We start from the raw sequence: 14,670 nt of genomic DNA, 5'->3' as shown, positions 1-14,670 counted from the left end.
CTTAATAAAGATGCGTGTCATTTAACATTCGCAACGCTCGCGAACATTATTTCATCTTTATCGTTTTCAAATATTAAACAAGAAAGAAATTATGCTCGCGAGCGTTGCGAACACGTTAAATAAAACGCATTCTTTATAGAATGCCGTATCGTCCTCCTATTCATTAACTGGAGGCGGGAGCCATTAATTAAAGAAGATCCTTTATAGAATAACATGTTTACACGAATGCAGCAACATGATATTATATATTGTTTATCACATGCAATCAGTTATAATTATCAAGAGCAAACGATATATATGTTGTTGAGTTAGTATATATTATAATATGTATATTTTTAGTTAGTATATTTTAAAAACAATATATATTATAATTATTGAGTTAGTTATATAAAGTGTTAAACCTAGTATTTAACTTTTATTTGTGTTGCGGTCATGTTCTCATCGTGATGATGAAGATGAAACGACTTGCATTGCTATGATCATATTAATTGCAGGCATATATTATTGATATATATATATTGTATATACATCGTGATGAGAACATGACGGCAACAATAAAATTAAATACAAGGTTTAACAATTCAATTAAGAGGTTTCATTTTATATACTAACTCGATCGGCAATTAAAGTACTACATAGCGTCTTACATATATCATATAAATAGCTATAAATAAGACTCTAAGCAGCTTATTTATTATGTAACATATATCTCAAAACATTTTTTCATTGCGTTTTCATACGATTCTTTATCGCACGTTAATTCCTCGACAAGACAGTAATAATTTGTAACAACTCAATTTGTCTGATTTATATACACAAATGTGATGAATTATACTGCGTGCATATATGTGTGTGTATGCATGCATGTGCGATATATAAAGATTAGGCACGTGCTATGCATGAGGCAGTTGGGGCTTGGAGTGGCTTGGAGTGAGTCGGAGGCAGTGCTAGCATAACATAGTAACGGTAACAGTGAGATATAGTCACTGAAATTTTTTCGCGTCAAGATCAGAACATGGATGCCGCAAAGAAAGTTAACAATCCAAATCCACGAGTATCTGCGAATCCGATTAGTAAATTTTTCTTCTGGTGAGAGTCGCTTTTGCGTCACAGTTAAATTGATCAAAGTAAAAGATATATGTATTGCCATATGATTCATGAATGTTTATGACGTTTAAATCGATTATTCTTGAATTATGATCTCAACAAGCACAACAATGTCGCATGTAATTACGAGAAGACAATCGATTTTTCTAAGTCGCAGTGTCCGAAGGTGCTTTTTCATGCTGACGCTCGACGCTCATTTTTAGTCAAAACAGATCATATGATGCAAATTGACGAGTATCAAACGTCAAGTTTGATCATGTGACCCATATTTTGACGCTAAAAATGAGCGTCGAGCGTCAGTATGAATTTATGAAAAAGCACTTCGAGTTGTTACATATTATTACTGTCTTGTCGAGGAATTAACGTGCGATAGAGAATCATATAAAAACGCAAATTCAAGGCTGGCGTTTTGAAACTCCCTTATCATTATCAGTTGATATTGTTTTAAAAAAAAAATAGCCATGTCACTCTATATCGGATGCCACTATATAATTACGGAAAAAAACTGCTATTTACAGCTATGTACGTCCGATTTCTACGTGTTCAGTTTGAGTTTTCTAATAAGAGACTCAAATGACAGTAGATCCCCAGACAACAAAGTCTAAAATCAGATCAAGACGGTTTTTTGCGTCTGAAAGACGACTTCAAGACATCTTATGTCACAATTTTAGATTTGTTTGGATTTTTTTTTAGCTAAAGTTAATTCTTGCATGGTTCATCTATCTTTTCCTTCCACTTGAAGAAAAAAAAAGAAAAAAAATCGTACGAGAAGTTAAAAAAAACAGGTCTGATAAAACACAGAGTGCTTTTTATTCGGTGACACAAATTGATACAAAAACATCATTCTATCTTTTTTTGACATTCAAAGAGTAACAAAGATAGAAAGACACTTCTGTCAATTTGTGTTACCAAATGGAAAGCATATACAGTGAGCTACCCAGTAAGAAATGACACGATGTCAATTTGACGATTCCATTGTCACTATATCCTTATTGTTTACCAATATTAAACAAAGATAAAATGATCACTGTGTATTATCCAACGTCGCTTGTTGGAAAACTTTATCTTCCTTTTGCGAGTAATTTATAATAAAGATAGAGTAAGGTATAAACTAATAGCACATATAAGCTGAAATCGAATGAATATCTAATTTATCTCAGATTGTAGTATTAGAATAAATGAGAAAACATACGACAACAATTCTTGTAAAATACATTAAATGAAAATATTATGCAATAAAATAACATTTGCAATCAATAAAATAGACTTAGAAAATATATACCGAAAATTCTTTTTTATTTCGTAATTAGGAAATAACATAGACACAGTATTTATATATACATATCCAGACAGAACATTGAAGACTATGGAAAACATTTTTACTCAGTTATTAATCTTTTCAGTAGTTAATCTTTAATTGAATACTGATGTAAAATGTTATATATAAACACTTAAATCTGGTTTTATGATACCCCAGCAGTCCATAAAAGTGATGTAGTTATATAAGTATATTACAACTCCGAACATTACTAAATCCGAAAATGAAACAGCTATGTACATAGTTGTAACAAAATTTGCATCAATAATATTATTAAATTACTTTCCATGATCGTAACATTCAGCACTACTGTATAAATTAAAATATTAATGTTAAGTTAGAAACCTTAAAAAAATAAAATGGAAATAAGTGTAATTTGATTATTTTTTTCGAAACAAAAATAAAGAAATTTTTGATTTAATATATAACTGTTCTACCGATTAAAAAAATATTTGTATTTTAATATATTTTGTAAAAAATTTATTGTGCGTTTTTTAATTCTGAAATTTTGTAAAATAGTACTATTATATTAAATATTACGTGATACTCTTATTTAACATTGATCACTTTCCACTATTTTATCTCTATTTTATCTAGACTTGAATCATTCAACGTTGTCTTAGTTTGAGTTATCAGAAATTTCAAGATAAGATTACGGAAGTGATAAGCATCAAATAAAAATGATATACATATGCATTTGACATAATTTATTGAATTAAACTTAATATACCTCCCAGGTCAAAAACTAATTGAGCTATACTAATTGTTTGAGCGGATATCAATTTAATTTAATAATTAATCTATTAAATAATTGATAAATATTATTTCTGTAACTATAATAAGCAAATTATGTCCGTTCCTGACCGAAATTATCTTAGAATGGTCAAATGATAATGGAATGACGTTGATTCAATGTCGAAATTATCAAATGGACGTCCATTATCATTTCTGGCTGAAACAATTTTTTATGTAACTTTTCTGTATCTTATTAACACATATGTATATACATACATACGTATATACTTAAACTTGACTTTCATGCGGTACTTCAGATTGTATATCATGCTGTTATACAAATACAAATATATTCACACTTTGTAGTACGCTTGACATATTTTAACAGAATTAGTTTTATTAGAATTAGCACTATTATGAATGTACATTTTATATAATAAAAATACAAAACGTCTATATATGTGATATATTTTTTAATCTTAAGTAAAATAATTTTCTGTTGAAGGGGAGGTGTATGATTGCAAAAATAAACATCATAATAACACTTAATTTATTTTAAAGAGCAGCATGATTATTTTAATATTCGAACATGTTTATTTTAATAAGAAAGTAAAATTAAAAAATGTAAAATTCTTAGCAACTTTAGTCAAAATCACAGCAATAGACATATATGTATTTGTTAAGACAGCAACAGAATTTGACAAAATTTATAAAGTATTTTTTAGTAGAATTTTTTTATTGCTAATATCAGAACAATATTCAACGAGACAATTGGACTGTTCTGCTCGAAAACAGAACATCTAGTCTCGTTGAATATCTATCTTACAAAACCAAATGCTTTTTCACATGTGTTACATAATTTCTTATTATATTATATTTAAGGTGGTTGGCAAGAATAATTTGGTATGGAAAAGATCATGACTTGGAGATGACAAATGTATATAATATTATGCCAGCTGATAATAGTGAATTTTTGGGAAACAAATTGGAAGAGTAAATGATTTCATCCTTAAAATAAATTCACATATTGAGATTACATTGGATTAAGTCAATAATTAATTTATAAGTAAATTATTGATAATGTTATCACCACTTTTCTAATACATAGATGTTTTTAGAAATTGGAAAAATGAAGTGCACGCAGCTAAGGAGGACAGTAGAAAGCCTAAATTTTTTACAGCTTTGAAAAAAACATTTATATGGTCATTTTTTTATTATGGAGGATGGATTTTAATGTTAACTGTTGTTGTGAGGTAAACTACATATTATAATGATCTCATTGTTAATTGTTCATAAAAATACGTTTTACAGAACTATGCAAATATATATTTTGGGTTTGTTCATTTGGCACTTTGATCCAAGAGCAGCGTCTACCCAGGAAGAAGCATATCTCTACGCTTCTGGTATGATAATTCTAACAATAATGGTGGTGATGATAACTCATCATTCGAATCTGGGTTTAATGGAGATTGGAATGCGAGTGAGAATAGCAAGCTCCTCTTTAATATACAGGAAGGTATCTATTAGACTAGTTAGTATTTTAAAGATCTTTTGTCTATTCTCTTAAAAATCTCTTAAATATCTCTGTTTTCTCTGTAGATATTACGCTTATCCAGTTCTACAATCACTTCTCCAGGACAAATTGTTAATCTGTTATCAAATGACATGTCAAAATTCGAACAATTGTTTACAACATTACATTACATTTGGATCCTGCCTATACAAGGATCCATAATTGCATTTTTGATATGGCAAAGCGTCGGCATCGCTTCGTTAGCCGGTGTATTTCTCATAATAATTCAGACTATTCCTCTTCAAGGTAACGTACAGTTGCAAATGCGCATAATGATTAAGTTACTAATTTTTACATACTTTGCAGGATACATAAGCAAATGTACCTCGAAGTTACGTTCAAAAATCGCAGTGAGAACCGACGAAAGAATTCGTTTGATGTCTGAAATAATTAAGGGCATACAAGTTATTAAAATGTACACTTGGGAGAAACCATTCGCGGAATTAGTTAATCGTGCAAGAAAGTTCGTACATATTTCAGTTTCATTGTTATTACAAAGAAATATAATATAATAAATACATTATTTCGTCTAGATACGAAATCGATGTTCTCACGCTGATATCGTATCTAAGAGGTTTTACGTTAGCCACTTGTGTTTTCACGGAAAGAACAACCTTGTATTTCACAATTATGGCCTATGTACTTTATGGGCATTCTATATCAGCGGATAAAGTATTCTCATTGGCACAATATTTTAATATTCTTCAACTTACCATGGCGATATTTTATCCTATGGCTGTGGCGGGTGCTGCTGAAGCAGCAGTGTCTATAAAAAGAATTGAGGTAAGATCAATTTACTAACAATAAGTTTAGACCAACTTTGAAGTTAAAAAAAAAAATAATATTATAAATCAGTCACGTAACAAATGATTGGTACGTCTTAAGTAAAAAAAAAGAGCGATACAATAGAAATATAAGAAAGATTTAAGATCGCAATATATTAAATTAATTTAAAAAGATTTTTAATATATTTACTGGCTCATTGCCCTGTTTCTCTATATTAGTTGTTAAAAACATATTGAGAGCCTTATTACAAACATTTTAAAGATTTAAGAAATTTCAAACTTTTAAAACGCCGAATTAAATTAATAATTAAATAAAATAATGCTGAATTAAGTAATAATTGAATGAGATTAATTTTCCAATGCGGATGATGGATTGAGAACTTGCAAAATTATACATGATAAATAGGAAGTCCAATTTCCAGAGTTGCATAGAATGAAATAGAATAATAAGCATAAGTTCTCCTCTTCAAAATGCGCTTTTACTCGATATGATAATTTTTCGTTACATCAATCTGAAAATAAAACATAACTCTTGATACGAAATATTGATAATAATTGTGATTTGTAATGCTATCATTATCTATTCGAACCACTACAATTTTATTCAAGACATATCGTGTTTATTATTTGAAATCACATCCATACATGTATGTATGGCCTAGTTTACATCATGCATAATGTGGATATTAACTATATTTGTGGCTTTCACGGGTATTATCTTTAAAGATATCAGAGTGTGGATTATTGCTGTTTTTATCTATTGCTAATTGACATTAGTATCTTTAAAGAAAGTTACTAGTTAGTATGCATATCAAATGCTTAGTGTAAAAGGGGTCTATGTGTGCGTGTATTTGTCAGTGAAGATAAGACTCTACAGTTTGTGACTTGTGCAGCTTTTGAATTAATGAACTTCAAACCCTCTCTGCCATATTTCTGCGTGTGCGCACACGCATTCATACGCACACACGCACGCACGCACGCACGCACACGAGAATGTGATGTCAAATGCGTTAACGCCGCGGCGTTAAAAATCGCAATTCGTCCTCCTCTTATTATTATTTTAAATAAAAATTACTTTTTTTAAATTGAAATAATTCAGAATAATTATCGAAAAATTTTGCATAAACGCATTTTGGAGAGATTTAGAACTTTCATGTTTTTCTTTAATTACATTGAGCTACATCAAGTGGCTCTGTTTCATTCTATGCAACTCCGGGAACTGGACTCTGGACTTTCTATTTATCAATTTTGCAAATCTTAATTCTGTCATCCGTCATTGGAAAATTAATCATTACATTCAATTGGGACTAATAATTTCTCCAAATATATTCAAGTTTTAGTTTAGTTTTTTAAACATCTCTAAATCATAATATATTGACTGCGTTTCAAGCATTTAAAATTTCTTAAATTTTTTCATTTTTATACCGTATTGCTTTTTCTTTGATTGATAAGAAATCTGTCATAGCTATCCGAATTCGATTCTCCTTAAAGGTATTGTTAAACAGAAAAATCTAAAAGAATATGGTATTAGATATTTTTTTATATAGGTCCAGTCTTCTTGATTTTAAGGGTTTACAATCCTTTATATTAGATTTTTAAAAAATCGAAATACATGGGTTGTTTTACCAATTAAATTTGAAATTGAACTGAAATAAAAAAATATGTGTCTTTTTTGTGTTTAACAATAGGTCTGTTTTTGTTCCTGCACTGTCTAAACTAGTGCACACGGTGCAATAAGTTGAAGTAAATATACGTTTGTTTCATTTTAACTTATTGCACCGTGTGTACTATTTCAGACAGTGCAGGAACAAAAAACAGACCTAATATATTAAGCAAACTCGAGCCGCTTTCAAATAGTTGTGTGACAGATTCTTTGTAAGTGTGTTGCTTCAATTAATATCATCTGAGATAGATGTCTTCATGTTTTAATATGTTAGACAGTTAGAATGATGATTTGTTATCGAATATACTTATACTTTTCACATTAGATAAAAATCATTATTATGAAATTAATTGCGATGTTATAGTTAGATAATAATTATATTTTTTATTAGAACTTCCTATTATTGAACGAGAACGTTCCATTGACACAATCTTTATCAACTGTTAAAGACATAAGTATTTTAATGAAAAATGTTAGTGCTTCATGGACAACTACTACAATTGCAAATACATTACATAACATCAACATTCAAATTAAAGACAAAAAACTCTACACTATCATTGGTCCTGTAGGCGCAGGCAAGGTATATCTATTGAATATTTGTGTATACTTTGTATATTTGTGTGTGTGTGTAATATTTTATTTAAAGCGAATTTTAACATTTATTATTTAAGAAAATCTCTGCGTATTTAATTTTCAGAGTTCTTTTCTGCAAGCAATTTTAGGCGAACTGAAATCATCGCAAGGCCAAATCCACATAAATGGTAAAATATCATATGTTAGCCAAGAACCTTGGCTATTCACAGGCACAGTGCGAAATAACATTTTATTTGGTCAGCCTTATGACAATAATAGATATCAGAATGTTGTAGATGTATGCGCTCTTACGAAAGATTTTGAACAATTTCCGTACGGTGATAAGACTTTAGTCGGTGAAAGAGGTACAGCACTTAGTGGCGGACAACGTGCGAGAATTAATCTAGCAAGGTAAATTTCAGTCTACCTGCAAAACAGGTATATATATATATATATATGTATATAACACTAAATATAATATATATAACACTATATATAATACTCTTACATAATTTGCTATTTGATTTATAGAGCTATCTACAGAGACGCTGATATTTATCTTTTCGATGATCCTTTATCAGCTGTTGACACTCACGTTGGTAGACACTTATTTAATGAATGTATGAATAATTATTTGCGAAACAAGACAAGAATTCTCGTGACTCATCAATTGCAGTATTTGAAACAATGCGATTACATTGTTATTCTTAATAATGTATGTAAAATATTACGTTACATATACAATGTATATATGTATAATTATTTATGTGAATACATTTGCATACATTATTATAATGTATGAAATTTATTTACATAAATTTTTTTTCAAAAAGGGTCAAATTGAAGATGAAGGTACGTTTGCAGCCCTTCAAGAAAAACGTGCAATTTTTTTGGAAATATTAATGAAAGCCGAAGAAGTTAACGAAAAGACGAAAGAAGCATTAAAAACTTATGCAAATCCTATGTCTGATATAATTCAAAATAGTAATGTCAATGATGAAGACATGGAGAAAGCCGAGCCTCAAGAAACCGAGGAGCTTCTGGCTAAAGGAAGTTTATCAACATTAATTTATTGGAAATATCTTCGTAGTGGTGCTTCGATCATCATGATTGTCAGTTTTTTATTTTGCTTGATCTTGGGACAAATTGGAAGTAATGGTTGTGATTACTGGGTCGGTTATTGGTAAGTTTTTATGAAAAAGAATCTATTTCTAGATATAATAAATTTTATGACGCAGGACGAGGCAAGAAGAGATGCGTATCAAAGCTATGCGCGAACTACAGCATATAACGAATAATTTTACAATTCTTTCTTCCACACTGAAATCTACTGGACAAAAAGAAAATGCATCAGATATTAATAACGACCTCACCGAATTTCTAACGATCACAGATTATTATAAACAGAATATATCCAATGATACTATATCGTCACAAAATTTTACTATTAATAACTGTTAGTATTTCCTACTTTTCTACAATATGAGTATATCTTGTAATTGTATCGTAAATATTTTACTACTTTATTTCAAATTAGATCAAAATTATAGATGAAAACATATACTATTTTGATACGAATACAGCTTTATGGATTTATGGAGGTTTTATTATTATCAGCACTGTGGTAACGACAATGAAAAATTTAATCTTCTTCAAGATATGTATGAACGCCAGCAAGAATTTACATAATTTCATGTTTTCGTGTGTACTTAAAGCACCAATGTCGTTCTTTGATAATAACCCATCTGGTAAAGTATATCGAATTAGTGTTTAATCAGCAATTATTATGTAATGTAACGGGACAAGTAGATAAGAATTGTATTTTCCTAGGTCGAATTTTAAATCGATTTTCAAAGGATATGGGCGCAGTAGATGAAATATTGCCCACCACTATGACATTATCCATTCAAATATTTACGGTGATGATTGGAATTCTGGTGCAAGTATTTATTATCAACTGGTGGATTATATTTGCTGTAATCATTATGGTTTTTTTGTTTGGCATGATAAGAAAAATTTATCTTCCAATAGCGCGAACCACAAAACGGTTGGAAGGAATTGGTAAATTACTTTCCTTCTCTAGACAATTTGAAGCTATGTTTTGTGTCCAAAATTAACGTTCGTTTAAATTTTTAGCGAAGAGTCCTATGTTCTCGCATGTAAACGCTACATTGTCAGGTCTGACGACAATACGTTCTACCGGCATCCAAGAGATGATTCGCAAACAATTCGACGAACATCAAGATTTACATACTAGTACCTATTCACTAATTATTGCAACTGGCACAGTATTCGGTTTTGCGCTGGACATAGTATCTGTTGGATTTATCGCCGTTGTTACGTATAGTTTTATTGCGTTCAACGATGGTAAATATTTGTTATACAATTATTATATATAAAGCATTCGTAATAATAGAATATCTACAGATCTTGTTGCTTTCACTAGAAAACACTTTTGCCGGATATGTTGGATTAGCTATTTCGCAAGTGCTCATTTTATGCGGTATGGTACAGTATGGAATGCGTCAAACCGCCGAAACGATCACACAGATGACGAGTGTAGAAAGAATAATGCAATTCACCGAGCTCGAGAAAGAGGGTCCGTTCGAAAGTAATCCTATAGATAAACCGTTGTCTAATTGGCCCTCTAAGGGAGAAATTAAATTTGACCGTATTTATCTTCGATATTCCGAATCTGAACCACCCGTTCTAAAATCTCTCAGTTTCGTTATTAAACCTGGCATGAAGGTAATTACTACTTGTTGTACAAATGATAATTCCGTTATCAAATAATCCTAAATCATTCCAAATAATTACAATTATATTCTGAATTATTTTAAATCGTTCTCTCTATATTTTTTAGGTTGGAATTGTGGGTCGTACTGGAGCAGGAAAGTCATCCCTGATCGCTGCCTTGTTTCGTATGGCAAAACTCGACGGCACTATTTACATCGATAACGTTGATACGAAGAAGATTGGTCTTCACGATTTGAGGAATAAAATCTCTATAATACCTCAAGAACCAGTATTATTCTCCTCTACGCTTCGAGATAATCTCGATCCCTTTTATAAGTTTCATGACGCTGATCTATGGAGTGTTTTAGAAGAAGTGAAATTGAAACACATGGTAGGCTCCTTAGACTATCACGTCGAGCAGGACGGCAGCAACTTCAGCGTCGGACAGCGACAATTGGTTTGCCTAGCTCGCGCAATTTTACAGGCTAATAAAATACTTGTGCTCGACGAAGCTACTGCCAATGTGGATCCTACAACGGACGCACTCATACAAACCACGATCCGAAAGAAGTTCGAAGACTGCACGGTCTTAACAATAGCACACAGATTGAACACGATAATGGACAACGATAAAGTACTGACAATGGATCAAGGTCAAATGTTAGAATTTGATCATCCGTATATTTTGTTGCAAAATGAACAAGGTCATTTCAGTAGTATGGTGCAAGAAACTGGAAAGACTATGACGGAACAACTTAAGCAATGTGCCAAAGAGGTAAATCAATCGCTCTATCTGAGGTTCTATTACATATGGAGATAAGAATTGAAAAAAAAAATTTTTTTAATATTTAAATGTAATACCTTGTTTACAGGCATATGATCGACAGCATGGATTATTGTAATTTTCTCTAGAAGTATACTACAAGATTTGTGTTAATAACGAACAAATTTACTTATACTTTTTTACTTAATTTTAATTCAATGTTTTTATTTTTTTAAGCAATATTTTTAGTGATAACGAAAATTATCAGATTTTAGTACTTAGTTATTTTAAATAATTTGTATTTATTTGTTAATTTTTTAATAAATATTTTTGTGTAAAGAAATAATATTCCTATCATTTTGATGATAGAATTGGTAAAATGCCGTTATGGAATATAGAGAAGTCCTCGTTGAGAAATCCTTGCTGAGGTAATACTTTTCACAATAATTTTTTGTATTGTTTTAAAATGCTCATTAGCATCAACATTATTAAATTGCTTATCAATTCAATTTGTAATATCGCGTACTCTAGTTTTAGTTTAGGACTGTTTCAATACAACAAATAATTGGTGCGTAGTTTGCTTGAATTAGAAATTATAAGAGTCATACTAAAATATTATTGGACATTAAGATCTTTTGACTGGCCTTCTTTGCTTATCTGTGTATTGCGATGTAAATTTATCGTTTTTCTTTTCAGTTATACACAATAAGGTCTTTATTGTATTTTTATAAATTGTATAAATGTTTGAAAAAGATTTTAACACTTTTAATACTATTTTATATTAATACTATTTTAATACTATTTGAATATCGTACAAATATCAATTTCGTTCGAAAAATTCTGAAAAAGCACAATTTTTGTTAGTTTTCCACTAAATTTTGATGACGCCTTTTTTATAGTAGCGTAAAATTGTCTTGATCACTAATTGAGCAATTTAACACAAGATCTATAGTAATTATGATAGTTGCAATTAATCGCAATATGGTCAAATAATGTTTTGTTCTATTGAAATTCGTTTATGTAAGTTCCGTATACATGTATAATCTTGGCCAAAAATATTAAGCATTTATTTTCTATTTATCTAAAATTCTTTTATCTGCATTGTTATCTATTGGTTATCAGATTTATACATAAGTTTAAAAAGGTCTTGAAATGAAGAATAATCTATAACAAATGCCATAAATTAAATTTTGAGCTAAAATGCTAGTTAATAAGATAATGATATTATATTTTCGACCGAAGTTGTACATGTACAAAGTAACAATTAACAAATGAATTCGTTACAGCTATAAAAAAAATAGTTGTAACAGTAACAGTGTTACAAATAACACATTATTTTCTAACTCTGCTGTAAACAGTGTTAAACTTCTGTGTAAGAAATAATATGTTACTTAATGATATAAATTTTGATATTTTATATACAAGTTGTGTGTGTTTGTGTGTGTGTGAGAGAGAGAGAGAGAGAGAGAGAGAGAGAGAGAGAGAAACATTAAAGATTTTTTTTTAATGAATGTGTATATATATATATATATATATATAAAATTGTATTGAGATTTTGTAATGATATAATAAATAGAAGTAGATATACATACTGATCCATAAAGAAATATATCACAACCTTTTTCTTTTCTTAGCTATGTTTCCTTGTCCTAAGAATATCAAATCAACTGTACTACACCAGACTTAACCAAGTGCGCTATGGCATTATACTGTATAATATGCTGCGAACCTTCTTCGAAGTCTATCTCTTCATTCAGCATACCAGGTAGAACTATGCCAGTAACACTTTGATTCGCACGCAGGAACACATGTGCTTGCAGATTGGGTTTAATGGTAAACTTGTTCGCCTCAAATCGCTGAAAGTTAGGCGGCATGTGCTGCAACGCCACCGTCTTGAAGAACGTCTCCAGATTGGCCAGGTACTCTTTAGCGAAATGCGACTCACCTGGCGTCAAATAGGCCTCTTCCGGACTTCTACTTGCCTCTTCCGACAGGATATGAATTGTATATCGTTCGATCTTCTCCAGACGTGCTCGCAGGTAGCTGCTGATGATGTATTTGATCCGATCGAGCTCCATCCGGTGGACTAGCGCTCGCAGATCGTTTTTGTCTAACCTCTTGATATTCTCTTCCATGTGCGCGATCTGCTGCAGCATGCAGTCCACCAGGTCGGACTGATGCGGCAAAATCTCCGGAGCAAATCTCTCGTTCATCCAGGCGTTTTCGATCTCCTGGAGCACCGTCTGCGCAGTCACCTCCCCGACGCCATCCCCATCGTCCAGCAAGTTGTCCTCGAGGTTCTCCATAGCTGTTGATTATAATAGTTGTTAAAAATATTTACGCACAAAAGAAAAACACACACTTTGTTTTTCTTTTGTGTACATACCTGTCGAATTGATTTTTGAAAGTATCTGCTGTTGATGTAAATACTATTACGAATCATCACGATACTGTCATCGACCCATCATTTATGGCGGGACGCACTAACCTAACCGACTCGGGCCATTTTAAATCGCTTTCGAATTTCCACGTAATTATCTCGAAGTTTATTCATTTCGATCTCACTATCGATCACGTTTGAATTTAACCGCGCAGTATTTTATTCGAAATCGACGAGTTCATTACATATAATTATATAAATACTACACATGATTTTATACTGCATACATATACATATCTAATATAATTCGTTATATATAAATTAAACATTAATATCTTTTATAGAATACAAATGTTATATAAAAAAATATATTAAAGGCTTTAACACAGCCATATTGTATCGTGATTTGTCACGTCAGAAGTGAGAAATGACACGTTAACTTTTATTTTTCATGTCATTTGTAAAATGAAGGCAACTTGGATAAAATGAAATGATGAGATCGTTTTAAAATAATTGTAAAAATGGACGAACCTTATCTTTACCCCCTGTGACAGTTACTAAATAATCATAAAAAGCGACAAAAAGCATGTAAAGTACTTATACTTAATGCGCATGCGTAGCCTATTTTCAGTTTTACGTGCCTTTTATTGTCTTTGCAATTATTTACTGATTGTTAAGAGAATAAAAATAGCTTTCGTTAATTTTTTTTATAATTGTTTTAAAACGCGATTTTATTTTGTTTTATTCTAAATTGTCTTTATTTATAATTGGCACGTAACGTAAATAATTTACGTTTTATTTCTGATGATCCAAAATAACTCTCCTGTGATGACTACTCAAGGGCCTTAAATAAAATAAAAGTTTATATATTTATTTGCCTTTATAATTTACATTCCTTCCCAATCTACCTTTGAAATTATAAAAAAGATTCATATAAGATATATATAAACCAAGTACTTGTTAGAATTATTTATAATATTATTTTAATATAAATCTCTGATCCTTCAACAATTAGAAAATTCATTTAGTCAGAT

General features: G+C 30.6%; 2 protein-coding genes across 3 annotated transcripts; one reads left to right on the top strand and one right to left on the bottom strand.

Annotated features, from left to right (window-relative positions):
* Positions 1-1,015: 1,015 nt before the first annotated feature.
* On the top strand, positions 1,016-11,438 carry LOC108779754 (multidrug resistance-associated protein 4). The gene is made up of 18 exons (XM_018547239.1): positions 1,016-1,089; positions 4,043-4,153; positions 4,279-4,413; positions 4,472-4,676; positions 4,760-4,979; positions 5,040-5,196; positions 5,267-5,516; positions 7,573-7,764; positions 7,882-8,168; positions 8,289-8,472; positions 8,591-8,940; positions 8,996-9,213; positions 9,308-9,505; positions 9,588-9,818; positions 9,894-10,124; positions 10,204-10,505; positions 10,621-11,268; positions 11,366-11,438. The coding sequence occupies exons 1-18, from the start codon at positions 1,016-1,018 to the stop codon at positions 11,393-11,395; spliced, it is 4,023 nt and encodes a 1,340-aa protein (XP_018402741.1). The 3' UTR covers positions 11,396-11,438.
* Positions 5,426-13,747, bottom strand: Sld5 (DNA replication complex GINS protein SLD5). 2 transcript variants are annotated; one of them, XM_018547237.1, is made up of 3 exons: positions 13,643-13,747; positions 12,849-13,564; positions 5,426-5,499 (listed from the first exon to the last, which is right to left on the bottom strand). In XM_018547237.1, the coding sequence occupies exon 2, from the start codon at positions 13,560-13,562 to the stop codon at positions 12,915-12,917; it is 648 nt and encodes a 215-aa protein (XP_018402739.1). In that variant the 5' UTR covers positions 13,563-13,564; positions 13,643-13,747; the 3' UTR covers positions 5,426-5,499; positions 12,849-12,914. The 2 variants fall into 2 exon arrangements, with proteins under 2 accessions (XP_018402739.1, XP_018402740.1); XM_018547238.1 differs by having other exon boundaries at positions 5,459-5,499; positions 12,986-13,564.
* Between the last annotated feature and the right edge of the window lie 923 nt (positions 13,748-14,670).

The sequence above is a fragment of the Cyphomyrmex costatus genome, unplaced genomic scaffold (assembly GCF_001594065.2).
Source record: "Cyphomyrmex costatus isolate MS0001 unplaced genomic scaffold, Ccosl1.0 scaffold61, whole genome shotgun sequence".
Lineage (NCBI taxonomy): Eukaryota > Metazoa > Arthropoda > Insecta > Hymenoptera > Formicidae > Cyphomyrmex > Cyphomyrmex costatus.
This window is presented reverse-complemented; position numbering and strand designations above follow the sequence as displayed.

Coding starts and splice junctions, on each gene's coding strand:
- LOC108779754 (XM_018547239.1), top strand. CDS start 1,016: ATGGATGCCGCAAAGAAAGTTAACAATCCAAATCCACGAGTATCTGCG. Junction 4,154..4,278: donor TTGGGAAACAAATTGGAAGA/GTAAATGATTTC, acceptor AGATGTTTTTAG/AAATTGGAAAAATGAAGTGC. Junction 8,169..8,288: donor GCGAGAATTAATCTAGCAAG/GTAAATTTCAGT, acceptor TTTGATTTATAG/AGCTATCTACAGAGACGCTG.
- Sld5 (XM_018547237.1), bottom strand. CDS start 13,562: ATGGAGAACCTCGAGGACAACTTGCTGGACGATGGGGATGGCGTCGGG.